This window comes from Condylostylus longicornis, unplaced genomic scaffold (assembly GCF_029603195.1).
Source record: "Condylostylus longicornis isolate FDR11 unplaced genomic scaffold, ASM2960319v2 ptg000013l, whole genome shotgun sequence".
Classification (NCBI taxonomy): Eukaryota; Metazoa; Arthropoda; class Insecta; order Diptera; family Dolichopodidae; genus Condylostylus; species Condylostylus longicornis.
This window is the reverse complement of record NW_026577982.1, coordinates 4,349,195-4,376,405: the sequence shown is the minus strand read 5'-3', so window position 1 is coordinate 4,376,405 and position 27,211 is coordinate 4,349,195. Positions and strand designations below refer to the sequence as shown.

The 27,211-nt window shown below is 22.5% G+C and overlaps 6 protein-coding genes and 1 non-coding gene across 9 annotated transcripts in view; 2 read left to right on the top strand and 5 right to left on the bottom strand.

The window, feature by feature from the left end:
* Positions 1 to 1,284: 1,284 nt before the first annotated feature.
* Positions 1,285 to 4,058, bottom strand: LOC129605442 (UDP-glucuronic acid decarboxylase 1). Of its 2 annotated transcripts, none has more exons than XM_055515217.1 (7): positions 3,857 to 4,058; positions 3,444 to 3,760; positions 3,108 to 3,375; positions 2,915 to 3,046; positions 2,538 to 2,858; positions 2,202 to 2,481; positions 1,285 to 1,772 (listed from the first exon to the last, which is right to left on the bottom strand). In XM_055515217.1, exons 1-6 carry the CDS (start codon positions 3,915 to 3,917, stop codon positions 2,237 to 2,239), a joined length of 1,344 nt encoding a protein of 447 aa, XP_055371192.1. In that variant the 5' UTR covers positions 3,918 to 4,058; the 3' UTR covers positions 1,285 to 1,772; positions 2,202 to 2,236. The 2 variants fall into 2 exon arrangements, with proteins under 2 accessions (XP_055371192.1, XP_055371193.1); XM_055515218.1 differs by having other exon boundaries at positions 2,212 to 2,481.
* On the bottom strand, positions 1,883 to 1,969 carry Trnastop-uca (transfer RNA opal suppressor (anticodon UCA)). Its single transcript has one exon. It is a non-coding gene; the product is annotated as a tRNA-Sec (tRNA).
* A 676-nt stretch (positions 4,059 to 4,734) lies between the features above and the next one.
* On the top strand, positions 4,735 to 5,972 carry LOC129605387 (THO complex subunit 3). The gene is made up of 3 exons (XM_055515120.1): positions 4,735 to 4,981; positions 5,038 to 5,155; positions 5,224 to 5,972. Exons 1-3 carry the CDS (start codon positions 4,867 to 4,869, stop codon positions 5,954 to 5,956), a joined length of 966 nt encoding a protein of 321 aa, XP_055371095.1. The 5' UTR covers positions 4,735 to 4,866; the 3' UTR covers positions 5,957 to 5,972.
* A 210-nt stretch (positions 5,973 to 6,182) lies between these two features.
* LOC129605388 (protein FAM210A) lies at positions 6,183 to 7,262 on the bottom strand. The gene is made up of 3 exons (XM_055515121.1): positions 6,655 to 7,262; positions 6,453 to 6,598; positions 6,183 to 6,388 (listed from the first exon to the last, which is right to left on the bottom strand). The coding sequence occupies exons 1-3, from the start codon at positions 7,140 to 7,142 to the stop codon at positions 6,189 to 6,191; spliced, it is 834 nt and encodes a 277-aa protein (XP_055371096.1). The 5' UTR covers positions 7,143 to 7,262; the 3' UTR covers positions 6,183 to 6,188.
* Positions 7,263 to 7,781: 519 nt separating this feature from the next.
* LOC129605563 (uncharacterized) lies at positions 7,782 to 9,065 on the top strand. Its single transcript, XM_055515405.1, has 4 exons — positions 7,782 to 7,919; positions 7,992 to 8,152; positions 8,211 to 8,556; positions 8,628 to 9,065. The coding sequence occupies exons 1-4, from the start codon at positions 7,829 to 7,831 to the stop codon at positions 8,960 to 8,962; spliced, it is 933 nt and encodes a 310-aa protein (XP_055371380.1). The 5' UTR covers positions 7,782 to 7,828; the 3' UTR covers positions 8,963 to 9,065.
* Positions 9,066 to 10,116: 1,051 nt separating this feature from the next.
* The window catches only part of LOC129605614 (tyrosine-protein phosphatase 10D), a 39,611-nt gene continuing 22,516 nt past the window's right edge, over positions 10,117 to 27,211 (bottom strand). Inside the window, exons 8-11 of one of the 2 annotated variants that reach the window (XM_055515481.1) lie at positions 24,909 to 25,591; positions 24,545 to 24,803; positions 23,900 to 24,028; positions 10,117 to 11,014 (exon numbers count right to left, since the gene is read on the bottom strand). In XM_055515481.1, the coding sequence (XP_055371456.1) occupies positions 10,998 to 11,014; positions 23,900 to 24,028; positions 24,545 to 24,803; positions 24,909 to 25,591 (1,088 nt within the window). In that variant the 3' untranslated portion in view covers positions 10,117 to 10,997. Of the gene's footprint in view, positions 11,015 to 23,511; positions 23,621 to 23,899; positions 24,029 to 24,544; positions 24,804 to 24,908; positions 25,592 to 27,211 lie in introns of those variants that run through there. The other variant, XM_055515480.1, reaches the window with a different exon arrangement.
* On the bottom strand, positions 17,757 to 20,246 carry LOC129605615 (tyrosine-protein phosphatase 10D-like). The gene is made up of 2 exons (XM_055515483.1): positions 19,373 to 20,246; positions 17,757 to 18,034 (listed from the first exon to the last, which is right to left on the bottom strand). The coding sequence occupies exons 1-2, from the start codon at positions 20,244 to 20,246 to the stop codon at positions 18,003 to 18,005; spliced, it is 906 nt and encodes a 301-aa protein (XP_055371458.1). The 3' UTR covers positions 17,757 to 18,002.

The following is a 27,211-nucleotide window of genomic DNA, read 5'->3' as shown; positions in this document are numbered from 1 at the left end:
TCCCACTTGGATACAATTGTATCCATTTGGATACATTTTTGCTTTAAATTTGAGCTTGGATACAAAGATACTCAAATCTGCTAAAATGCCGAAATTGGCTACATTTTAAAATTTTACTGAAATATGGATACATTTTTTTTCAAACACTAAATAAATATAACAAGACAGTTAAAATGCTGCTAATATTAAATCGCGAAGTTGCTTTATCATCAATAAATGTTATTTGCTGGCTATTCTAAGCAGGTTTCCGAGTTTTTTACAAGAAAGTAAAAAAGATACTTTATTAACTGCCTCTTCCTGTATTAAAATTTAGAAAATTCATACAAGAACGTACCAAAAATATTTTAGTGTTAGCTAGATGTAATAGAAAATGCATTGGATGTACATATTTTTTAAAATTTGTCCGTTTTCATGGTCAATCGTCTTTACCGCATAGTTCAACAACTACAGAAGGCATATATACATATTTTTTTTCTGACCTTAACTTTCACATTTAAAATATAATAGAAGTTGTATGTGATTTCTTAAAGAATTTAGTATAAATAACAAAACTCATATTGTGGAATAAAGCAAATTAATATTAATTATGGGTTAATTTGTACAAAATAAGACGACTTATTATAATAATGCTATTTTACGAGGTTGGATACATTTTGGATACATTTTTTTCTCGAAATTGGATACATTTTGTTTTTTCCGAGTGGGAACACTGATTTAGAGCGTTGAAAATATACAAGTACTTATTGTATACATAATACAATTATTATGTATGTCGGAATGTCCAAGAAATTTGTCGAATGGCTTGGTTTGGTATTGCGAATGCCGAACTCGTTTACTTTAAAATACTGTCAATGTTGTTTTATTGTTTGTTTACCATACTCTCAATAAAATGTTCACTAAACACGTATCAAATCCATTTGACATACTTAGTACCAAATGCTAGAAAATTTTCCAGTTCAAGAGAATTCGACAAATTTTCGAATTCAGAAAATTTGTGAATATTTTTGAAAACATTATTCGTAAAATATCCCTCACATAACACAAGTTTGTTGTTTATTCTAAAAATGCTATATAAGAAAGAAAAAAAAACTTACTATGTGCATTCACACACTGAAACAAAATCAAATTTTTAAATTTAATCTTAGAATTTTCAATTAGGTGAAATAATAAAAACAATGAGAATTACAGTAGAAAGTTTGTTTTTATTGCTAATTTTTTTTTTCCTATAATAAAATTGAACAAATTCACATTTAATTATTTTTCTTTTCACTATTTGTTAACACCCCATTTCATAACAAAACTTTTGCTACTTTAAAACTTAAATAAAATAAAATAAAATAATAAAAAAGAAAAACAGCACATATAATATAAAAAAAAATTAAAACTAATCATTCCTTTGTAGTTAACAATTTAAGTTACAATAAATTAACAACATTTTGATATTTAATTTGTACGTATTTTTGTAATAATATGCACATTAATTTTTTTAAATAATAAAAGATAAATAAGATATGTATATACATAAACAAATTATAATTAAGATATGAGGCGTTGAATACTATTTACTACATACTTAATTTTTCCTACAAAATTAAAGACTGTTGTTTAATTACATTATATTATCCCGATTTTTTTTTTACTTCCTAATTATTAATTATTCCGTGCATAAATGTACATAAATACATATGTATGTAAGTATGACCAGTAAATTTTATTTGGTTCTTTTATAATAATATTACTCTCTATAAAATATCGCCCTGTGCTAATAGAACCTGAAATATAAAGAGAAAATCTTTAATAACAAACAATATGTTAATTAACAATTAAAATTGTGAAATACAAATTCGTAATTTAAAAAGCAAATTTAAAATCTAAAAAATTTCGCCCAACAGGTGGAATCGAACCACTTCGAAATTAATCGACTACAGGTTTGAAGCCTGCACTCAGGACCACCCAAGTTCAGTTGAGCATTTAATGTGAAAAAAAATTCTATTTTACGTTATCTGCAATAAATTTCTTTATCTGTGATTTATATTTATGGAACAAAAATAAAAAAGTAGTGTTTACACTAAATTTTTGGTGTCAAATATGCAAAATTTTATAGGTAAAAAGACATTTGATTTTTTTGCTAAAACAATCACTTTTTGTTGATATTTTAATATACGATTTGTATTTTCAACGATTTATTTAAAAATTCGCACCTGATCTTACCAAATTTCATCACCGAAAATTCATTTCATAGACCTGTAATTAACCTTTTTCGGTCATCAGATATCTGATATTTTATTCGATCTAATTCATTTCGGAAATATTCAATAGTTTTCTGTAAGCCAACTTTTAATGGTACTTTCGGTTCCCAATTTAAATATCTTTTTGCTCTAGTGATATCTGGCTTTCGTCTTTGAGGATCATCTTCAACAGCTGCCGATTGCACTATTGAACTTTTTCCACCAATCAAATCCCGTATTATTATAGCAAATTCTAAAAAATTAAAATTTTTTTTTTTGCTATTTATTGTTACGTTAATTTCATTTCACCTTCTATTGTATGTTCAACCGGATTTCCAATATTGATGGGTTGGGTATAATTAGATGCCATTAGTGATATTAGGCCATCAATTAAATCGGATACGTATTGAAATGATCTAGTTTGCTTTCCATTACCGTATACAGTGATTGTTTCATTTTGTAATGCTTGTAAAATAACATTTGAAACAACTCTTCCATCGTTCATATGCATTCTGGGCCCATATGTATTGAAAATTCTTGCAACTCTAACATTCACTTTTTCTTGTTTAGCATAAGCATAACTTAACGTCTCTGAAACACGTTTCCCTTCATCGTAGCATGCCCGTGGTCCTTAAGTTTTTGTATAAATTAAGAAATTTCAAAATTTTAAATAAAATATAAAATACCTATAGGGTTAACATGACCCCAATATGTTTCAGGTTGCGGATGAACGGTTGGGTCACCATAAACTTCCGATGTACTTGCAATTAGAACCTTAGCACCAACACGTTTGGCTAGGCCTAATACATTTATAGTTCCTAGTGAAATTAAATTAAATTTTTACAATTTTGTTATATTTTTGTACCAACTGAATTTAACCTAGTGTATTCGTTTTAATTGTTTTGACAGGATTATACATGTAATGCGGTGGCGATGCTGGACTAGCTAAGTGATAAATTTCATCAACTTCTATGAATAATGGATTAACTATATCATGATGAATTAATTCAAAATTTTGATGACCTAACCAATGTTCCACATTACGTTTCCGACCGGTAAAAAAATTATCTACCACAATTACTTCGTGTCCCTGGATCATTAACTGATCAACCAAATGAGACCCTACAAAACCAGCTCCACCCGTTATCTATTTCATATATAATTAAAAAAATTCATTAGGTAAATCAAATTTTTCAAATATTATATTTCTTTTACCAAAATCCTTTTCCGGTTTTTGTAATTTAGAAATTTTACATCTGGATATTTTTTTGGTATATTTTTTTCCATTTCCATTATTCGATTTTCAATTTGTTTAAGCCGCGTCTTTGTTTCCTCAAGTTCTTTTCTCAGTCTATGTTCTTCGCTTTGGATTTCATTTTCATGAGAAGTTAGTGTCTTAATTTTACTTTCATCTATACCTAAATGTTCACTAAATTCGTTTTTAATTGGATTATTCCTATTTTCTATTATTTCCTGTTCAACAAGTTCACCAGTATTTGCTGAACTAACTAGCGATTTATATAGAAATATACCTAAAATTTTAATAAGAGGTTATAAAATGGCACTTTTAATTAATTTTATTAAATAATAAATCATTTTCGAATAATAATAGTAATAGTAAAAAATACCGAAAACAAAGGAAGTTCCAATCATACAAAATTGCTTCATTTTCTTTTTTGTGAAGATCATTTTTAACTTATATGATATAATTTTAATTCTAAATTTACATCTGTAAATTTTTATACAAAAAAATTATCTTAAAATGTTATGCATTGGAACAAAAATATTTTTTAATTTTCCGGACAAAACAAAACAAACGCAAGTAATATGTAGAAAATATTCTAATTTGTTATCAAATCAAATCAAAACTAATAAATTAAGTAAGCGTCGTTTCTGACGTTACATATGTGTTTACACAAAATTCTTTATTCATATAATAAAACTGATTTTTTTTGTGATTATACAAGAAGATTTCAATTCCTATATTTAAGAGAATTTTGAAATTCAACACGAGTTTTCAAAGCTTTTTTTTTGCAAAAAATTAAATAACTAGAATAATTAGAATAAAATTTTATTCGTCTACATTTATATATGATAATGTGCTCATATATTTTATATCGTATATGTAACATATTTATATAATAATTGGAATATAATAAATCAATTGCTAATAATTAATTAATTAAGAACATTGAAGTAATCAAACTCTATTCGAACATTTTATTATAAGAAATTAATTAATTTAATTAGAACAGCCTACTGTTTGATTTGAACCAAAAACTATAATCAAAAGTACTACGTGTTCTTCTTATTTTTCCGTTCTGTTAGTACTACTAACAGAATTCATACTATTATATGAACATAGACCTACTTTTTTATTTTAATTTTTTTTTAAACAGTAACGTTGTTTTTAGTTTTTATCTGTTTTGCTCTATATTCATATAAATAAATATCGCGTTAATTTATTTTAAAAAACGGTGTTTCTATGAGTGGTGTTACTGTACGAATTTGTATTTATATCTTGCTGTATGTACGCTTATGATTTTGACAACTTTACCTTTTGTTTACAATCAAAACAAAATCCGATTAACAAACATTAAGGTTTGAAAAATAAATTAATTTATAAATTAAATGAAAAATGGGCAGACAAATGACTGTTAGTGACTTACAAACATATTTTAAAACACATAATAAAATAAAAGAACAAAAGGCACATTCTTCCAAAGTTCATTCTGTTGGATGGAGTTGTGATGGTTTGCTAAAATAAATTTTGTGCAGCTCACAATATATAATTAAATTTAACTTACAGGAAGACGTCTTGCTTCAGGCTCTTTTGATAAAACCGTATCCGTTTTTACTTTAGATCGCGATAGAGCACTATCTAAAGAAAATACTTTTCGGGGACATACTGGCTCGGTTGACCAATTGTAAGATTTATAAAACCTATATTTTAAACTTAAGAGTAACTTTTTAATCTACAATTCTTTTCTTTTAGATGCTGGCATGCATCCATTCCGGAATTACTTAGCACCGCTAGTGGTGATAAAACAGTACGCATTTGGGATGTAAGGATGGGAAAATGTGCTACAACAATTCCAACAAAAGGAGAAAATATAAATATTACTTGGTCGCCTGATGGAAAAACTATTGCGGTTGGAAATAAAGAAGATTTAGTTACTTTTATTGATACTAGAACGCATAAAATTCGAGCAGAAGAGCAATTCAATTTTGAGGTTAACGAAATTGCTTGGAACAATACAAGTGATCTTTTTTTCTTAACTAATGGACAGGGATGTATTCATATTCTTAGTTATCCTACCCTAGAACTAAAACATGTATTAAAAGCTCACCCAGGCACTTGTATTTGTATTGAATTTGATCCAATGGGAAAATATTTTGCTACAGGTTCTGCTGATGCTTTAGTATCAATATGGGATGCAACAGAATTAGCTTGTGTTCGAGTTCTTTCACGTCTCGATTGGCCAGTACGTACTATATCTTTCAGTTACGACGGGAAGTTATTAGCATCAGCCAGTGAAGATTTAATGATTGATATTGCACATACCGAAACTGGTGAGAAAGTCACACATATTACGGTGGATGCTGCTACTTTTACTGTTGCTTGGCATCCTAAACAATATTTATTAGCATATGCTTGCGATGATAAAGATAATTGTGATCGAAGAAGGGATGCTGGAAATTTAAAAGTTTTTGGATTTTCAGAATAAAAAGTATAATTTTTGTAAAAAAGTGTTTGCGGTTTCTATTTTTTGACAAAATTTATAGTGACAAAACATAAAAACAAATCATTTTTTTTGCTAGACTACAGTAAACAATTTTTAATATGCCAATTAGAATGAGTTTCTTTTGCTTATTGTAGGATAAATAAACTTTTAACCATGTAACATAAATAAGTTATACTCTACATTAAAGTAAAGTCTACAAAGTTTTTTTGGTAAATTATTTTTCAAATTCGGTGTCAGACTTTTTACTAGCAGTAGAACTTGTTGCCTTTTTTACCATTGTGTCACGTCTTTGCTTTAAGTCCTGTTTTATATCATCCTTTGCTTTTTTAAATTTATCCATAACTTGTTGTTTGGTTGGCACTGGTTTAATATAGCCTAATCGCACCAAATATCTAATAGATACCGTTGTACCACCTACAAAATTTTTTATAAAGTGAGTGTTTTATGCTTTTAATATTTTTAAGTAAATTGTTTTAACCTAATGTAACAGCATATCTAAGAGGGGTTGCTAATTTATAACACAGATAAGCAATTGCATAATGACCCATGTCTGATTCTCTAACTTTATCAATCATTGAATCGCTTACTCTTAAGTATTCCAAGAAAGTAGGTATATCTACACCGCTAAAATACATTGCAAATTAATAATAAGTTAATACTAAATTTTAAAGGTAATAAACCTTTTCGATAATAAATAAAAACTAAAAAACCAGCCAGCAGATGTTACTAGATGAACCGGTATCAAAACATACCAATATTTTTTATACATTAATTTAAATTTGGCAAATATTGATATTTTTTTTGGAAATTCATCTTCTAAATCGATTTTAATTTCTTGTTGTTGTTCTTGAGACCCTAATGTATTTTTATTTCCAGCGGTTCCTTGTACATTGCTAAAGGTATTTGAGTTACTTTCCTTTTTATTACAAAAACCCCGATTTTGGACTAAAGGTAGTATCCTTTTAGTTGTTTCCAAACTATTAAAATACCTTATATTTTCATATTCCCTAGCATAATTTGAAGGATTTGTCGCTTTACAAATTGTTGACAATTTTATTACTGCCGGGGAATTAAAGTTCCTTGTGCATGTTCTTAGGCAATATATATTTTGTTCCTTGCACAACTTGATCAACGTATTTGTTGCATATTTCGGTATTCGATTAATCATTTTAAAATTATATTATAAATTTCTTAACAAATTAAATTACCATTTCAGGGCAAAATAAAACTAATAATAACAAACGAAAAAATACTTGTGTGCTACTGTCATGTCACAGTCGTTGTGAACTTATTTGATATTGTACTACTATTATAATCATATGGAAATAATTATATGGATGAATATGTGTACATGTATTATTTTGATAAAAGACGTACATATAAACCTATTACTTATTATTTTGGTTTAATAAGGGAGAATTGAAAATATTTTTGACAGTATGCTTTCATCATGCAGTAGATATGTCAATTTAGGCGGCTTTTCAGATCAGTTGTTTTTGAAAAACTTCAGTTTTAAATTTAAGTTAAAGTGAATAATTAAATTTTGTTTTAATATACTTTCATGTTTACACACATACCTATGAAATTTTCATGAACTAGATTAAAGATAAAATAATAAAATAAAAAAAAAAACAATAAAAAATTGGTTGACGTTAGCAAAATATCAGCTGGCAATTGGCATTGTTTTAATTTAATCTTAGTTAGATAATAGGTAGCTTTGACAAGCTTAAATAAAACTCCGACTAAAAGTGTGAAATTTTCAAATATATACTTGAATTTAATCACAGTATAGGTATAACGGTAATCACAGTATATTTCGATTATTCAAGGCAAGGCTTAATTCAAGTTTTAAGTATGAATAAACCGAAAAATATTTTGGACTTAACTGTGGATGAAAAAAAGGAGTTTTTAAAATCTTTTGATATGGTTTTGAGTGATTGTGATGGTATGTGCCTACTAATATGTACATTAATATCAAATTGCATTGCAATAAGTACACTTAAATTATAATTTACAGGAGTCCTCTGGCATGGCAAAACTCCAATTGAAAATTCAGGAAAAGGAATCAATTTATTACAAGCTGCAAACAAAAGAATCGGCTATATCTCAAATAATAGTGGTAGATCTGATCAAGAATACGAGGAAATGTTTAGGGCATGTGATATCAACTTTGATTTGGTAATATTTTTATTTATTTTTTAATTAAAATCAAAAAGCTTTAACATAATTAGTTTAGAATAATCTGTGCCACACTGTAAAAAATATTACTTCATATTTAAAACATAATAAATTTGAGGGAAAAATTTATGCAATTGGTTCAAAATCATTGCATGAAGAGCTTAAAAGTGCTGGTTTTGAAGTAATTGAGGAACCTAATTACGCTGAGGAAGAGTCATTTATAGGTTTTTTACAATACATTTCGGTAAAAGAGAAAGTATCTGCTGTAATTTTGCATGGCTATTGGAATGTTTCTGCAACGAATTTAGTTAGAGCTCAAGTATATTTATCTGAAAATCCTGAATGCCTTTTTATAACAGGGGCATCAGATATGTTTCTTAAATTTCGTGATAAAAATATTTTAGGTAAAATCGAAATGGCTTGTACAAGGTTAACGGTATTATTTTTTTGAAAAAATGATATGCATTTGTTGTAGGTCCAGGAATGTTTACAAAGATGTTAGCAGACTGTACAAATCAAAAACCGATAGTTTTAAGTAAACCGGGAATAGATTTATGCGACATTGTATTAAAGAAATTCAATATAAATGATCCTAAACGTGTTGTTATGATTGGAGATATGTTAGATCAAGATATAGCGTTTGGGAAAATATGTAAGTTTCAAACATTAGCTGTTCTAACTGGTGGTGCGACATTAGAAGATTTTGATAAAGCAGAACATAGAAAGGTTCTACCAGATTTCTATGCAAATAGTTTAGGTGATTTCATACAATTTTTTGATGAACTGGATTGCGAGAACGTTGAAAAATAAATTCTATTCATATCGAATAATTTCGATTTTTTAAAACAATGTAATATTTACAATGTATATTATAAAAATGTTATTAATAAATTTGGTTTTGAGAATATTAAAATATATTTTTCTATGCAGCTATATACCTAGAAACTTTGTTACCTGATGTGCGTACCAGAAGTTAAATGAGGTTTGAGATTCGAGGCCAGAAATTTCAGTACATCTACTGGCTAATCTGATTACATCAATGTTCGTTGATAGTGAAACTTGCTGTTTTATAACTCAGCTTTAAGTCAATATTTAATTTGAAGTCCGTTTGTCTTAACCACGACTGACAGAAATGATTTTTTGTAAAGTCAAGGTCCTAACGAAGAAACCTAGAGTGGGATTACAATTTCCTTAGAATGACTATGCAAAAGATCTATGACAAACAGAAATTTGAAATAGAATAGATTAGCTTCTACTAACTTGTAGCCATTCCTAAAAAAAACAAGAAATTAATCTATGTTACATGGTCATAGATTTAACACTATATGGATCTTTTTTATTAACACTTGAAAATTCTTTAGTTTTTTGAAAAACAAGATAGGAAATGTAAAATTTTAATCTTATTCCAAGTATGAGAAATTTTCTATAATTCAGATATACACTTAAAATTCTAACTTCGATCTTAAAAATTTTTTTTGGATCATTACTGTTCTACAGAAACTAATTACATCACTTTTCCTAATTTCTAATATCTACATACGTTTTGTATATGATTGTTTTTGTAAATTTAAAATATTTTATAGCATTTAAAGAAAATCTTTTAAAAATTCTTTAGAACTTTAAGCATGTTACAATTTTCGAACGTATTTTTTTTTTAGTAAAAATTTATCGAACATGTTAAATCTAAGTCAGAACAAAATTTTTGAAAATTCCCTTATTTGTTAAACGTCCGAATAATGGTATAAAGGTTATTTTATTAATATTATTTTTAAATTAAATAAATCAAATAAGTTCATTTTTTTTTCATTTATATATTTATAATTCTTTTATTACATTAAATTAAAAATATCATATAGGTTTTTTTTTTGTTTTAATATTTATTGTTTAATATATAATATATATATATAAAAAAAAATAAGAATTTAAATTAAAATAAAGCAAAAAAAAATAAAGAAATTTCCTACTAAAGTTTCATTAATTGCTATAATAATTATATTACTTTTTTTTAATATAAAAATGTAAACCTTCATATCTGGTTCATACATGTATATAATATATTTAATTATTTATAATATTATATTCGAGAAATATTTTACAATTTTTTCTAAATAAAACAAAAAAAAAATTAAAACAAAAATTACGAAATTCTCACGTAAATAAACACGATTATATTATATATATAAATTTGAAATACTTGATTTTCTTTACAAATAAGATTTTTAATTTTAATTCTTAATGCATAAATTTTTTGAGTTTCTTGTTGTATTCATTTTTTTTCTTTTATTTTTTTTTTTAATAATAATAAATTTTAATTTTACATATTGTATATGCGTCTTTTTTGAACATTTTTTTTTTAATTTTAGAAAATTAATAAATTTTCTAAAAATTTCTTCTTAATATCATTAAAAAAATTATTGTTTTATTTTTTTTTTTTTAATTCTATTAAATATTATGTGAATGAATTTAGTTATAGTATAGCATATATGTATGTTGGTTTTGGTTTTAACAGAAAAAAAATAAAACATTATGGGGGTTCTATTTTCACTAATTTTTATAAGCTTGGTTTCGATTTTCAATGATCAATAAAAAATAATATTGAATTTTGCGGACTCAGCAATAAAGTCAATAATGTCGCGATTTTTGTTTCACATTTTAATTTTTTTCGTTTTTAAGTTTAAAGTTCTTATATAGTACACATGGAATAAATTATAATCATAAAATTTATTTATTTTTTCTTATCTAATTATGGTGGTCTTAGGATAGAATATTTTTTTTTTAATTTTTTACTTATTAACAATAATTCAATTGTATATTGTACCTTCCCGCTTTTTATTTTATTTTCTTTTTATATAAAGTAGAATCCTGAAAAAAATTTGTTTTTTTTTTTTCAAATTAATTAATTCAAATAATAATTACATATTTTTTAAGATTTTACATTTTAGCTAACATTAATAACAAAATCAACAAGGGTTATAGACAATTATATTATTATTGAAGAAAATATAGTTAGTATTATAATTTATTTAATTAATTAAATAACACTATATTAGTACGTATAAAAGTAAAATATACGAGCATTATAAAAGTTTGAATTGATTTTTTAGACAATATTAAAAGCAATTGAATTCATACAAAACAAATTGATACAAAATAAATTGTTGCAACGGCCTCTCGCAGGGCACACTTAGGCAAAACAGTATGTTAAAAAAAACAATTAACATGCAGATTTATGTGCATTTTGTAATTTTATTAATCTTTTAAAAATATCAAATATAAAATAAATTTTTGAATCATTTTGGGAGATTTTTATTTAAATTTAGAAAACAAGCTTTTGAAAATGCAATTTAATATTCTTTTGTCTTATAAATTCAAACTTGTGATTTTTACATGGTACAAATATAATAATTGTATATTTAATGGATTTATATGTAAATATATATTATAACAAATGGCAAATAAGAGATGTACAGCAAAATTAATGAAGACAGTGTTATATAATTTAATGTTGACGTATAAATATTAGGTTTATTTTGGTTTTAATCTTTTTTTGATGTTTTTTATTTTTTATTTTTACATGAATTGTAATTAATTATATGAAATTTATTATTCTCTAAAAAAAAAAAAAAAATTTTTTTTTTTAAATATTCTTATAAAGTAAAAAATTTATAATTCGCTTTTTGTCTTCTTTTCACAATTATTTTTGTCAGCAATTTTATACATTATTATAATTTAATATCTTAAAATGATCTTAAATTTTATTGTTAATTTTATTAATTATCATATGGCGAAGTCATGTTACATAATATGTTTTTTCTTTGTTTATTTTAATGTTTTTTTTTGAGAAAATTAATTTGATTAAGTTTTTTTTAAATTTTTTATCAAATTTTAAAATTGAAACAAAAAAAATTAAATAAATATAAAAGAAATTTACTTCATTTAATTTGAAATTTAATCTGATTTAATTTGAATTTATAATTGAAATGAATTTATTTTGAATTTAATAAATTTAATCAAAAAGAAGAAGAAAAAATTATATTATTTTAATAAAATTCAATTTAGTAATTTTCTTTTTATCAATTCATTCAAATTAATTTTCTCTAAGTTCAAAATATCGGATCACAGATCATTTTATAAACATTATTTTTTTTGCATTTTTTTTAGCAATATTATTTTCTATTTTATTTAAATTTTGTGTTGTTATTTAATTATATTTAAAAACAAAGATAATAATTTTTTTTCTGGTGTTCTTTAATATTTAAAAATATTTGAATCGAAATTATATTTATTTATAAAAAAAGGAAAGAAAATTAAAAAAAAAACTAAAAACAAATTTTATTGGGGGTTTTTAAATATTGAAGAAAATTGTAAAATTGTAAAAATTATCAATGATTTTGTTTTTAAGTTTTAAGTATAGTATTTATTTTGATTTTGGTTTTCGTAATATTAATTTTAAAAATATTTTCAATAAGAATTTTACAAAAGATATGTCAAAGTTGTTATATTTTTTTTATTAGTATAATCAGTATTATTATATGTAAATATTTATAGTTTTTTTTAGAAAACGGAATAAAAAAAGTTATTTTACAGTTTATGGGAAATTAAGTATTTAGGCTTTTTGCTTAATTTGTTTCTTGTTAAGAAAAGGGTATTATACAATTATATAATACCATTTATTATATTATTGAATAATAAATAAAATTTAATGAATTCGATTTTGAAAATTTTTGGGATTTCATAAAAAATTACTTTCTTTTTTCTTTTTTTTTTTTAAATTTTAGTCAATTAGTTCATATTTTATAGTCTAAAAATAGTCCCTAAACCGTAAAAATAATATAAATGTGTATATAGAACAATATTTTCATAAATTATTATTTGAAATCTTTTATCATTTTGTAAAAATTTTTTGTATTTGTAAAATACATATTATTGATATAGTTTTAATATGTATTTATTTTTTCAAATACTTATATGTATATTTATATTAATAAATGCTTTTAAAATTTAAAATTAAATTTGAAAAAATTGTAGTTGTAATAAAGAGCATTTTATTTAAGAATTATAAAACAAAAGTTGATTACAATATTGATAATGATCAAAATAAATAATTTCAAGTTAGGGTTTATGTAATAAAATAATATTATTGCAATATTTATAATGCAGTCATATTTTATAATTGTAAGTTTGCCGATATTTAATGGGGAATATTTTATATATTGAATAATTCTATAGTTTTTGTTTTTTTTTTTTTTAAATTCAGTGGTAATTTTTTTTATTTTGTTTTCTTTATAGTTATATACATAAATATATATACGTATATACTATAATTTTCAATTAATTATATATGGTATTTTCTAAAAAAATATTAGGAGTATATAATGATATTTCCCTAAAATAGAAGGATTTTATATTAAATATTTTTTTTTTCATGTCATTTTATTAAAAAAATCAAAAATTAAAATATTTTTGATTTTTGTTTTATTTTTTTTTTATCTGGTTTTATAAAATTGAATTTGTCAATTTGTATTTATTAAATTTAATTTTTTTTTTTATTTTGCATCATATGTATTTTTATTTTAATGTTTTAAGCTTTCTTTAAATTTATTGAATCACTTTTAAGTTTTCATGAATTTCATATACATAAATGGATTTATTTAATTAAATTTTTAATTGTTTTAATTGTTCAATTAGTGTAAATTTATCAAGGATTAGAGTTCAATAGATATATTTATTTATTTTTGATTATTTTAAAATTTTTTTTAATAAATAAAAATAAAAGTTTATTTTTTTTTAAGATTATGCAAAAGCTACGCTTTATTTACTTTAAAAATTCTCTTTTTGTAAATTATTAATTTTTGAAGAAAAAAGTGAAGCTGAAAATTGGTCATAGAAGTGGATACTATAAAGCAATTCTAAAATTTAGGTTTTTAAAAACATAATCTTATCTTTTATTACAATTGCTTTATATTATACAATATTGTAAGCCTTATAGAAAGGTAATCATAATTGTTGAAATTAAAAAAAAAAAATAATAGAACAAAATTTTTAATTTAATTATTGCATTTTCTAATAGAAATAATTGTGATTCTTAATATTTGCAAACAGAAAAAGCTGCTTTATTTTAATATTGAATTTTGTTTTCTTCTCTTTAGAAAATTACAAAACATTTTTAAATACACATTTATAAACATTTAGAATACATATAATAGAAATAAATTTGAAGATTTTTTTTTTCATTTTTTATTTATATGTATATAAAGTTATACATAAATATTAAAAAATTTTTCAATATATTTTCTATTAATGTTATTTTATTTTAAAGATTTTTAATGGGAATGTAAAATTACTTAGAATCAATTATATTAAAAATTGCATTTTTAATTGTACGTATTAAATATAAAATACAATTTATCTTTTAGCTCTCTTTTTTGTAATTTAATATTTCGTTTTAAATTAGTTCTTTAAATGTTTAGGCTGTTGCATTTAATATTTCTTTTTTTTTTCTCGTAAAAATTTTTAACAATTAAAATAATCCATGTACAATTTTTTTTTATTTTTGGATTACTTTTATTTTAATTTTTTTTTTTACATAAAAAATATTTATAAATTTCGATATAAATTTTAATAAAATTAAAAAAGCTTTGGCAAAATTTGACTAAATTTTCCAATATGTCTTCTAATTTTAATAAATCAAAATTTTAAAAATTGTCTAAATATTTAAAATAGAATTTAAATATTTAAAATTATGTTTATTCAATTTATATTTAGATTAAATATTCATTTTAGGATACGGATTTAATATAAGTATTATTTAGTGGTGAGTTTAAAAATAAATTATGTCTGGTTCTCAGTTATATAAGTCAGAGGGATATTTAAATATCTAATTTTCTGATTTTAAAAGCTTTAAATTTGATATATTGGAGTTGGTATATTGGAGATATGAAACTAAACTACAAGAACTTCAAAAACAATTGTTTAATATAACATAAAAGTAAATTCACAAGTTTAATTAAAACTTTAATACTAATGAATTTTTAAAAATTGCGAATTTAAACCAACTCACCAAATAACTAGCTGTCTATATTTTGAAATCTGTCTTAAGAATTTAACAAAATGATCATCCGCTTTTTGTTTTTAAAAAGTTGAATATTGAGAAAATATCGAAATTTTAATTAGATATTGAAAATTTAAAAATGTAACATAAATATTTGAATTTAATATTATGTACAATTAAGAAAACTTGAGAGTTAATTTGAATTTGATCAAAAATTAATTTATTTTGTATGGTTTATTTATTTAGACCTTTTGCAGTTAAGAGTAAAGGAATGATATCCTTTCAACTTAGCTGATCATATCAACTAGCAATAAAAAAAAAGTAGAGAATTATAAATATTAAGAGATTATTTATTAGAATTATTAAATTTTGAATTGGTTAGTTAAAAATAAAAACAAAAATTAGCCCTTTTAAACAAGAGTTTAAAATTAATTATTACAATAACCAACAAAATAATTTAATATTATTTAGGAAAAATATGATGACAAAAATTTAAGGGGATGATTATTTTATTAAATTTAAAATTTACAAATTTAGGTATCGTTTTTAATTTAGGTATTTGTTTTTTCTATTTTTTAATTACAATAAATAAATTTTGTTTTAATTTTTAAAAAACGATTTTCTTTTTGTTTTCTTTTTTTCAACTACATATTATTATATAAGTCTTTTTTTAATTATTGTTTTCGATTTTTTTCATTTTACATTTAAATATTTTATTCTTTTACATAAATTATAATAGGTATATATATGCAATTTTTTTTTTATTTTGTTCTATAATACAATCATCATTATATTTATTACTTTAATTTTTTAGTTGTTAATTAAATATTTATATTAATGTATATATATAAGTCAATAGCTTTATATATATATCATTTTAAAATGAACAATTTTGTTTTCTGTTTATTTATATTATATTTTATATTTTGTGAAAAGGTATTTAAACTATTAGGTGGCGTGGAATGTTCTCAGTTCCATTATTATTTTTATAAAATATTAATAATAATAATATAAAATTGTTAAAATCAATTTTAATTAAATCGAAATTATTAAAAATAATAAATAAATTTTTTTGAATCAAATAGACTTTAATAATTTTTTTATTAATTAAAAATATTTAAAATTTGTTACAGTAATAATGAAAATAAAATATGTACGTTTTAATTTTGGATTGCAATAATGTAATTATATGAAATTTATGTTGAATTTTCTATTATTTTGATGTGTACATATTGAGATATTATAATATAGTTTTGCGTATTGGAATATATTAAAAATTTGGCAGTGTTTTAATTACATTCTTTGTCATATGTATATAAAAAAAAATGAGCAATATAAATGAAAATAGAAAATTGAATATATTTCTTTCTTAAATTACAATTTTTTAATCATAAAAATTATGATTAAAAAATAGAAGTTGTGGCTTTTTCAAATCCAAATGCAAAATAATTAAAATTAATTATAAAAGTTGAGAAGAGTATTAATTAATATTCAATATTGGAATTTAGTTTTTTTTTATGAATTTTCACGCAAATATAATTATGAACTCTACTTATGTATATTAGATGTACAGTCTTTTTTGAATTGAAACTTTATTTTAAATTTAAGATTAAAATGTCAAAAATATAAAATAAAAATATTACTGCTTTTTGTAAAAAATGTTTGAAGTATGAAAAATTATTCTTTTTACAATTTATAATTTCATTGTAATTTAATTAAAACAAATTTAAATTTTACATATCGCAACAATGTTCTATACGAAAATTTCGAATTTTCGAATAATTTATTTCAAATAAAATATTTTGAAATAAATTCTAATTTTATTTTGAATTTCTTTGTATGAATTACTCTTTGAAATTCGTATTTAATTATAGACTTCAAATATTCATGTCAATTGATAAAACGAAAATAACGAAATTTGATAATTCTACTGATTTAATTTTTATGTAGTTATACATTAAATGTTAATTTATGAGTTTATTTCAAAAAAAAAAAGATTCTAGAATTAGAATAATAATTTCTACTAAAATTATATTTTATAAAAGCTGATGTACATATATTAAAAGAAAAATGATTTTAACTCTTTCATATTATTATTACAAATATATTTATAATTATATTAAATAATTTTTTTTATGACATATATACTTATATATATAAATTATATATGTTCAGGTATTAATTATACCTTTATACAATAATATTTTATTACAATTTTACAAATTCTATAAAATGAAATTTGTTTTTTTTTTTTTTCGTTTAATTTTTTCTCTCTCTTTTTTCTAATTGTTATATAATTATTATGATATTTTGGTTTTAATGAAAAACAATTAAAAAAATTGGCCTTTCTTGTTTTTTAATTTTTAAATATAATTTAAGATTTTTTTTTTTTGTTTGAATTTTCATTAAACATTTTTGCATTTTTTCAGTTTTCAAAGCTAAAATATACACATACGTACATAATATATGCTTGTTTTAATTTTTATAAATTCATAAATATTTTTACTAAACATATCCTATAGAATAATTATTGTTAAAAGAGAGTTATTAATTGTTTTTTCTTTTTTTAATTTAAATTTATAAATTGTATATTTTGTTTTTGTTTTAAATTTTAGGCATTGCTGAATGTGATTTGATGAAATTCGAAATCGTCTAATCTGAAGTTTTGTTTTACTGAACATTTTTTATTTATTTTAATTTTAATTCTTTTATTTAATTTACTTTCCTTCAATATATCACATTTATTTGTTTTATATTATTTTTAAAAATTGTGTTTTTTGTGTATATTTTGTTGCTCTCTTACATTCCTGATTCAGCGATTCCTTCATCATCTAAAAAAAAGAAGAAAATTGAAAGAGAAAAGAAAAAGACATATGAGATTAATTGTAATATTTTTAAATTTTCAAAAAAAAAAAAAAAAAAAAAAACTATTAGAGGAGATAAGAGGGTAAAGTTAAATTCAGGAATAATAAATGAAGTACATACATACAAATAATTTTCTTTCGTTTTTATGTTAATAATTTTTATAATTAGTAAAAATTTATATGATAATTTTTTATAGAGTTATTTAATATTTACATAAAAAAAATAAAACTTAAGAATATTCGATATTTAATTATCAAATGGAATTTTGAAGAACAGCTAAATTTAATTTATTTCAAAATTTTAATTTTAACGAAGGAGTAGGATAAATTTCGATGATTTTTATTATTAGGTTACTATAGGCTAAAAGTTTAGAGGCCTATTAGTTTTGGTTAAATGTTAACTAAAATAAGCTTAATTAAATAATAACATTGAATAATATTATAATTTATTGCTTATAAATTATAATTAGCAGTCTTTAATTTATATTATAAATTAAAGGCTGCTGTTATAAAAATTTTGTCGTTTTAGAATGTTTGAGCCGAAATTTAATATGTTTCTACCGTTTCTGCAATCACTATCAAATCTGAGATAAAAGAAGATATCCAGTATAACTGTATTTTTTGGCAACAATACTAATAAGTTCTTTCGTTATACGATAAGAGAGGGAAATTTTATATCGGATGCGATATATGATAACTATGTAATTGATTTTCTATGTGGTATACTGACGAAACTTAAAAATAAAGTAGTTTTTTTACAATTTTATAAGGGCTATTTTGAAAAATTTAATTATTAAAAATTACATATTGTTATACATATACATTATAACATAATATAACATTATAACATGTTTAATAGCAATTTCTGTTTTAATAATTATAAAATTTGATTATATGAAAAATCTGATTATATTTTTCCTCAATCGATAAAAAATATCGCAAAAAATATTTTCATCTTAATTATCAAATATCGAATAAACTCAGTTTTTATTTTTATTACAATGTACCATACACCATTTTAAATTAGAATATTATATAGTTAAAAATGTTTCTTAAAATTTGAAGTAAACTAAAATTAAAAATAATTAAAAATGTTAAGTACACCCATTATAATTACAATAACATATTACAGATGAAGTTTTAAAAGCAAGCTTAATAAAAATGATTTCAAGAGAGTTATAAATTAATATGAACAAGTGTTTTAGTAACAAATTAAAACTAATTCTTGAAAAATTATTATTTTTTGTTAGAAAATATTAAGTGTATGTATATATATATATTTATATATAAAATAATAATACCAACCAACAAATGGATTAGTGTATATAATTCCTTCACCACCATTTTTTTTGCTATTACATTTTGTTATTAAGTCATCAGCCACAACAATCGTAATACCATTTTCAGTGGTGTCACCATTACGATGTGTATTTATTAACAATTGATCATAGCAACTAACATCAGTACTAATAACATCAATTTCATCATCGTCATCATCTTTTTCTAAACTATTACGATGACTACCGGGATGACTACCACCGGTACTACCACCTTGCATTGGATTTGAATCTTCATAGCTACCTCCACCACTATCATCATTTGCATTATTCACTTCTAAATTTGATGTTGTCTCATAATCTTCATCATCATCATCATCGACGACCCCGTTACGTACACAATCATCATCATCGTCATTTAAATGATTTTCATCATTTTCACCGAATTCACCACCACTACTGCTACCACCACCACCGCTACCACCACTTCCACTACCACTTCCGCCAATGACAATACTATTAGAACCACCAACTCCTTTATAATTATTACTAATATGATGATGATGATCGGTGTGAAAACTGTTCACACGGATAATTTCATGACTAAAACTATGAGGTATATCACAGTTTGTTGAGGTGGAAGATGTAAATGTAATCATTTGGGATTTTGGCCTTTGATTATGATTTTGTTGTTGACTAAGAATTGCTTGTTGTGCAGCTGCTTCAGCTGTCATTGTTATAGGTGTAGCATTATTTTGTGAATTTGTTGTTGAAGTTACTATTGAATTATTTATGCCATTTAATGTTGCCGTTGCGGCAGCATTTGTTATAATTGTTGCTGTTGTTGTATTATTTGGTGTACGGAATGTACTTGATAAATCTTGTGTTATACCACCATTCATTTGTTGACGTTTTATTGTTGTTGTTGTTGCAGCTGAGTTATCAACCAGAACGATAACAACACTATTATTGTTTTCATTCTGGTTTAGTTCATGTCATCTTTCTGCTTTCCATTGATTTGTGCTCAATAATTGTTTATCGTCACCAGTTGTTGATCCAATTAATGATTGTGTTAAATCATTTGTATCTGAATTATCTGGATGTTCAACATTATCATTATCTTCATCATCATCATCTTCTTCGTCATCATCATTCTCATTACCATCTATATTATTAATATCGGTATTATTACCATCTGGATCATCATCTAAACCTTGATGATCTTCATTAGCAGCATTTTCTAATAATTCTTGTAATAATGCTTCACTGTTTTCGATTAAGGCTTGATCTTTATGATTTTGCATTATATTATAGAATTGTTGCGAGACAAATGATGCGCGTTACAAAATGCAAATGTTTTTTTGTTTTTTTTTTTTTTTTGGTTTAATTCAGATGTAAACAATTAATGGCGGGATTAAAGCGATTTTTTTTTTTATTTTGATATTGTAATGATGATAGTTTTATTAAAGAGGCGAAATTGGAATATAAAAATGTGCAAAAAAAAAACATTTTATGTTAGATTAAAATGACCCAAATACCAGGTGCATATTTTAATTGAAACAATATTTGATTTATTAATAATTATTGTATTTTGAAATGAATTTCTTTTAACGAAACAAAAAAAAAATACAATTTACAAGATCCATATGTAAAATTAAATAATAAATATAAAGAAATGTTGAAAAACATTTAAAATACCCAAAGAAAATTAGAAGAAAATTAAAGAATATAAGATTGAAAATTGATTTAAAAAATGTTGATAGCGGCCCAATGAAATTTTAATTATAGTATATATGTATATATATATAAGAAAATTTGTAAAATGTGAATTTAAAGATTTTTAAAAATAAATAGTTTAAAAACTGCAATCATTATCGATATTAGCTAAAAAAAAAATTTTTTTAATTTTAAAATGTGTGTTTTTCCTTAAGTTTTTAAATTTTCAAACTAAAATTTTAATTAATTTTTAGTAACGAAATTCTGATAACTACTTAATTATAATTATATATGTATATAAAGAATATCGAAATATGGTTTTTGGAGTGCATATATTAAAATAAAACATTTTATGTTAGAAAATTTCGATGATTTTAATGTCAGTAAATTTTTTCTTTATCCTTTGATTCCAGAAAGAGAAGAATTTGGAGTACTAGAATTAATTATTTTTTGCTTTGAAATTATCAGCGATTTGTTTAAAATTTATAATTGTTTAAGTGATTTCAGAATTCTAGTAATATGGTATTAATACAAAATTCAGCAGTTACAACCGATAACCTGGTTTGCATTTTAATACAATATTACTGCATTGTATTCATGCAAATTTTATGGATTTATTATAGAATCAGAGACGAAAATATTGTTTAGTTTATTTCGAAAAATGTAAATTTTATTAACTAAATTAGATTTTGCTTTATGTTATATATTTGAGTTGAGCAGCAAAAAACGGAAAATAACTATTTTGCATACTCTAAATTTTATAGTATGTTTATTGGATTGTAAAAATAAAAATAACGTAAAAGACAATTTTTTTGTTTTATTCGCTTTTGCGAATCTTGTAATTGAAATTCTTAAATAAATTGTAGGTGCAATTAATTAAGCATTATAATTTTTCAATTTAAAATTAAAAAATAATAAATATTAATAAATACAGTAATATTTAAAAGAAATAAATTTACAAGAGAATTATTGAATATTACAGAGAGAAAGTACGGTAAAATTCTATTATAAGAAATGAATTTCTTATAACAGAAGTTTACTAAACGAAAAAGCAATCAAAATTAATAGAAAGAAGAAAATTATTTTAATTAAAAATTTCTATAGTAAATTTTTAGCTTTATAGTTATCAGAATTATTATAATTTATATTCGCTCTTTATTTAAATATTTTAATATTTTCTTTTATATGAAAATTTATTAAAAAACTTATTTTAATAAATAATTAAATTTCAGTTTAATGAAAAAAAACTGATTTCAGTCTTATAATTTTTGTTTTAAATATATATTATGTTTTAAAACAAAACCTTGTATTCGAGTCATAAAATGATGAGATTTTATGTTTAGACCGTTTCCAAGTATATCAAAAATGCATGCAAATGATCTTAGTCATGAATTCCAAAGCACAATATGACGTAGGCGTCATAAATTCCAATTGTACGTTGCCAACGCAACTGATTATTTTTTTCGCATTTCTTTAATACAAAGAAGTTTTATATATATATGAGAAAATAAATGACAAAGAAAACATTTTGAAATTATAAAATTTTCAATTTTCCACTTTATTGAAATAATTTTTTTTAAATGTTAATTGCTCGAAAATTGCTTACAGTTGCAGATGATTGTCATTTGCAAAATCAAGCGAATGAACGTGATTCACACATGATTGTCAAATCTTTGACATACTGGGAAATAGCCTTGTCTCTTTTTTTTTTTTGAGGTTAGGAAATGATGATTTGTTTTTTTTTTTTATTTTGTTTTGTTTTTTTTGAGGGTGAATATTTTTTTTTTTTTGAGCGATGCGATGAGCGTTACGATTTAAAAAAATAAATGATATTTAAATTAAAAATTTGAAAAACTAGATAAAATGATTTTTCGAAATATTAAAATAATTAAATAAAAAAAAAATTAAAAAAAGAATTAAACAAATAGAAAATAAAGATCAAAATAAGCTTAACAATGAAGCAATAATGAATACACTTTGAAAAAAATTTAAATGAATGAAGAAAAAATTTTCTTTTTTTGAAGCAAACAATTCCATAAATTTTTCATATAGCTTTTGTTCTTTACTCGCAATATTAAACAAAAAAAATTCACAAGTATGTTTTTTTTTTAATTCATCGTTTTTTTTTAAATAACTGTTCTAAAATTAAATTACAATTTATTTTTTTTTACTTCTTAAATAAAGCGCTAATATCGACAATTTTTGCATTTTTTTTTTTTCAATTATTTTTTTGTATAAATATTTTTTTTTACTTAATTTTTTTCTTTCATTAAAAAATATCGTCTTATTTTTTATATTTAGTTAAAAAATTTTTATTTTGTGTACCAAAAAAGCTTAATATATAAGAAGGAGTTAGTGCTATCTACAAGATTTTTCATTTTGATTTTCTATTTTCGCTTTTTATTAAATATTTTTTTTCTTATTTTCTATACTTTTTTTTTTTTTTTAATATTTTAATTATACTAAAAAATTAACAAATCGTACTTTTTGCTTTTTTTGTTTTTGTTTTTTTTTTTTTTAGAAAATAAGCAATTTTTTAATAGTTAGTCACAGTCCACCGCTAAAAACAAATTTTAAATTAAAAAAAAAAAATATTTTATGAACAAAAAAAAAAAAAAGAAAAAATTTTTTAAATTATTTTTTTTTTTCATTTAAGGTTTTTAGAAATGAGAGAAAAAAATAATTTTTATAAAAGTTAAAAAAATATTATATAATAGAAATAAAATATTATTTAATATTTTGGATATTATTTTACAAAAAAAAAAAAAAAAAATTATTCTGTTTTTTAATTTAAAAATTATTGAAAATATTAAAATAATATTTTGGAATGATTACTAACCTTCATAGCCTTGATTATCATGAATTTCTCTTGGCGGTCCTACAACATTTTCTTTACCTTCCAATACAGCTAATAGACACTGATGAATACAAATATATTGTTGTTCTGTTTGAACCATCCAGACACGTTCTAAAATATATGAAATTATTGATTATTATTGTTTTTTTTTCAATTTAAAAAATTTGAAATTCCTTTTAATTAAAAATAATTTTTTAATTACGCCAGATTGTGATTCGTTGTTTTTTAAGCAATAAAAATACTTATATATAAAAATTGATATTCGTAGAACAATAAATTTTTAAACTTCTTCAGTAATATTAAATAATATTCGTTAAGTAATATAATTAAATAATAAAATGATTAAGTATATTAAGAAATTAATCTATAAATTAGATTAAAATTCAAAAGAAAATATTTGAATTTAAATTAAAGACATCTAAGAATTATTTATAAATTGAAGTTCATATTAAAATTAATATTGAACCAATCGACGAAGAAATCAATTTTTTTTACCAAATTTGGTAATTATTTTAATTAAGAAATATTTTCTTCTCAAGAAAACCCTTATTAAAACTCTAAGATTCTCTTATTTTATTTTATTTAATTAAATTTCTTATATTAATTTATTATTTAAATTGTTCATACCTTTTCTCATTGCCCATACAATACTAAATATATCAACATAATCAGAAACTTGAATTTGTTGTAATATTCTATCCAATGTTATAAAAGTACCAGAACGTCCAACACCAGCACTACAATGTACAACTATAGGTCTTTGATCTGGACCTACACGTTCTCTAAAAGCTCTAACAAATCTTGCTAAAGTTTGTGGCGGATTTGGTACACCAAAATCTGGCCACGTTGTAAAATGAAAATGACGTATGACACGCTGTTCGTTACCCTAAAAATAGAATAATTATAATAATTTATATTATTAAAAAATATTTATCATAAAAAATATAAAGTATTATGAATAAAACTTCAATTATAAATTTAATATACATACCCTACACATCATAAATTCTGTAATAACCCAATCTGGGTAATGACTATCATTGAGTATTTGAACTTTAATATCTCCATAAAATACTGGCACTGTATCATGTGGCCAATAATGATCACATTTTTCACGTCCTTTTTCAAAGCAACGTGTTAACATAACAATTGCTCTACTATTTGATTCCCAGCACATACGCCAAAAATCATCACGTGTCGAATGTAATGGACCTTGTGTTACAATAAATTCACGTGGTGAATTATGACCAGGAACATAATTTGCATTTATATAATCAGAACCTTCATCATCATCAACTGGTTGTAATTTAAAACGTGAATGATCATATGGTAATATATTTGTAAAACGATTTTTCGGTCGATTACATGGTAAATCGGCAAATGTACATGGTTGATCACGTCCAACATGTTTTAATTCTTCAAATTCTTCACTAAAACGAAAATCTGAATCGGCTGACATCATACGATAATGTTCCGCAAAATTTTTAACTGGTATAGGGCGATTTGGATCTATAACACTTTCTGGTAGTGACATACTGTCATTTGTGCGTGATTCTTTTGTTAATTTACGACCACTATTTCGTCTTTTTCGTAAAAAGACTACTGCCATAACAGTTATAAGTATAAGGCAAACTGGTATTGTTATTGCCAATATCAGTGAGGTGTTATCTTGTTCTATTTGATTGAAAGATAGAATAAATGAAAAAAAAAATTCAATTTAGTTTTAATTTTAATAAAATATTAAAATCATTATAATAAAAATTTAAAAAATAAATAAGAAAAATTTTATATGAACTAAGAAAAAATAAACAATTCAAAACTCATAATAAAAAAAATAATCGCGCAATTTCCATGCAAAGCTCCTTTATAAATTGCTATTGTAAAATATAACAATAAAAAATATTAAAACAAATACAATTTTTACAAAAAATTATAAAAAAAAATTTACTGAAATTGTAATGTGTAATGTGAACATCGATGCTCTCCAGTTAATTTGAATAGACGCTAGATATAAGATTCAATTAACGCGTTTTATTTTGACTTGAAATCATAATTGACAATATGTGATTTTTCTTGCTGATATATGTAAATTGTAATTACAATGTAAAAGATTTACAATATAAGTTAACAGTGCTTAACTATTTAACGTAACTGTTTGTATAATAGTAGACACTCTTATATGCAAGTTTTACCATTTCCGGATTTTAACAAATTAGAATCCATATTTTATATGATACATATAAAACACACATATATATAAAAGATAATAGAAAATTTTTTAAATATGCATATTATATAAAATAAAACACACTATATAACATACACACACAAATATAAAGAAAAAGTCTTGTTTTGTCTAGAATTGTAATTAATCTGAATTATAATCCTAAAATAGACACGTTCTTCCATCTATACTTCAAGATAACTATATAGTCATACAAAAAAGAACCGTTATATATGTATGTGTATATGAAAGTTTTATTCTATATTGATTGTTATTACAAAATGTCTGATTTAAAATGTACAAGGTGTTTTATGTTTTCATTTAAATTATAAGAAATCCCTAAATTGGAATCTAAAATCAATTTGTGTAGCATTACTCTAAAACATCTCGAATTTCATATTTTATCGCCACGTAATACCACTTTTAAATTTAATTCAGTTTGAATATGAATTTCAGAACGAAATTTAAAGACCTTATTATATTTATACATGAAATTCAATAAAACTTTTTATTATTATGAAATTGCATAAGCGTAGGGGTAAAAAAAATTAACACAAAATTGATTTCAAAAATTTCAATTCTTGGAAGACAACAATAAAGACATTAAAAATTTAAGTGAATTAAAATATTTTTAATATTTTCTTAGAAATTTTTAATTCTATTTTATTAAACATTATTTTGTGTGGAAAAATTTTAAGAATTGAAAGGGCGGGTGACATTATTCTTCAAAAATTTAAAAATAGAAAAAATATCTTTTTTTCAGTTATTCTTATCGGGATTTCTTATTTGATAATTAATTAAAAATATTGTAGTCGGGATGAAAAGAAAAAATTGAAAATTTTCTATTGTAGGCGGCGCCGCATACATCTTCATACACTCAAAATTAAAATGTCCTTGCCCTCACACCTACTATAAATATATACTACACTGATATTTTGCACATGTTACCATTCACACATCATTTAAGAATATTAAAAATTTATGAAATTATTTAACAATTTAATTTTTTCGTAACAAAATTTTATTATATAAAATTTCATAGAATAAACTCTGGTTTTATAGATTTTGAA